Below are 1209 nucleotides of genomic sequence, written 5' to 3' on the forward strand. Positions count from 1 at the left end.
ATTTACGACGTTTCAGATGAACAGGAAGTGTCCGGCAGCATCATCTACACGGTGGAGCTGCAGCGGTACGGAGGCCCGCTGGGGATCACCATCTCCGGCACCGAGGAGCCCTTTGACCCCATCATCATCTCCTCCCTGAGCAAGGGGGGGCTGGCCGAGAGGTACCCCCCCCCCCCCCCCCCCCCCCCCCCCCCCCCCCCCCCCCCCCCCCCCCCCCCCCCCCCCCCCCCCCCCCCCTCTGATCACATGACATCAATCGCACTTTAATCCTCCCAGCACATGCTCAAAATTCACATGATCCATTTGTCATATGCTCAAAATTCACATGTTATCTTTGTCATATTCTCAATATATTAGTTTACTGTTAAAAAGTCTCATGTGCAAAAAAGCTTATATATTAAGTAATATATATATATATATATATATGTGTGTGTGTGTGTGTGTGTATATATGCATGTATTTGTATGTGTGTACATATATCTATATATCTATAGATACTGTATATGTATGTATATTACATTCATTTCTTGCACTTACTAATGCTATCGTTTGTTTATTTGCGTATAGAGTACTGCTGCAATGTAGATTTAGTTTAAAGCTGTTTTTAATGTTTTTATATTGTTTTAATATCAGGGAATCACAAAGTTTGTGATGTTTTTCACAGCAGTGTAATGACAACAGTTTCTTAACTTTAACTGATAAAAACAATATGGCACCCAGATACGGAGGGTGAGTCCTCGACGCAGAGGGCCGGGGTTTGACTCCGACCTGTTTTTTTGCATTTTATAGGTTTAAAAAGTTATTTACATATACTGCTTCTGACTGGCTAGTAGTCCTTACCTAGGTACTGTCAGGGCCCTCATACTCTGCTTCTGACTGGCTAGTAGTCCTTACCTAGGTACTGTCAGGGCCCTCATACTCTGCTTCTAAGGAACAGGAACATTTGTGTTCAGGTCACGACGGAGTGGAGAATGTCGCCCTCTGCTGTTAATAATAAATAACTAATGTTATTAATTTAAAATTTCATGAATGTTGTTTTTTTGCCAACTTTTGATTCACTACTTTATCGAGTTTTTATGATAGAATTGTAATTTACTATTTTAATTTGCTGTTTATTTATTTATATATATAACTGTGTGTGCGTGTGTGTGTGTGTGCGTGTGTGTGTTCGTGTGCGTGTGTGTATGTGTTCGTGTGCGTGTGTGTGTG

General features: G+C 41.9%; 1 protein-coding gene across 1 annotated transcript in view; it reads left to right on the forward strand.

The window, feature by feature from the left end:
* Nucleotides 1-709: 709 nt before the first annotated feature.
* Nucleotides 710-1209, forward strand: part of LOC117939060 (glutamate receptor-interacting protein 1-like) — a 3671-nt gene continuing 3171 nt past the window's right edge. The window contains exon 1 of the mRNA XM_034864103.1: nt 710-729. Within this exon, the coding sequence (XP_034719994.1) occupies nt 710-729 (20 nt within the window). The remainder of the gene's footprint in view (nt 730-1209) is intronic.

The sequence above is a fragment of the Etheostoma cragini genome, chromosome 23 (assembly GCF_013103735.1).
Source record: "Etheostoma cragini isolate CJK2018 chromosome 23, CSU_Ecrag_1.0, whole genome shotgun sequence".
Taxonomy (NCBI): Eukaryota; Metazoa; Chordata; class Actinopteri; order Perciformes; family Percidae; genus Etheostoma; species Etheostoma cragini.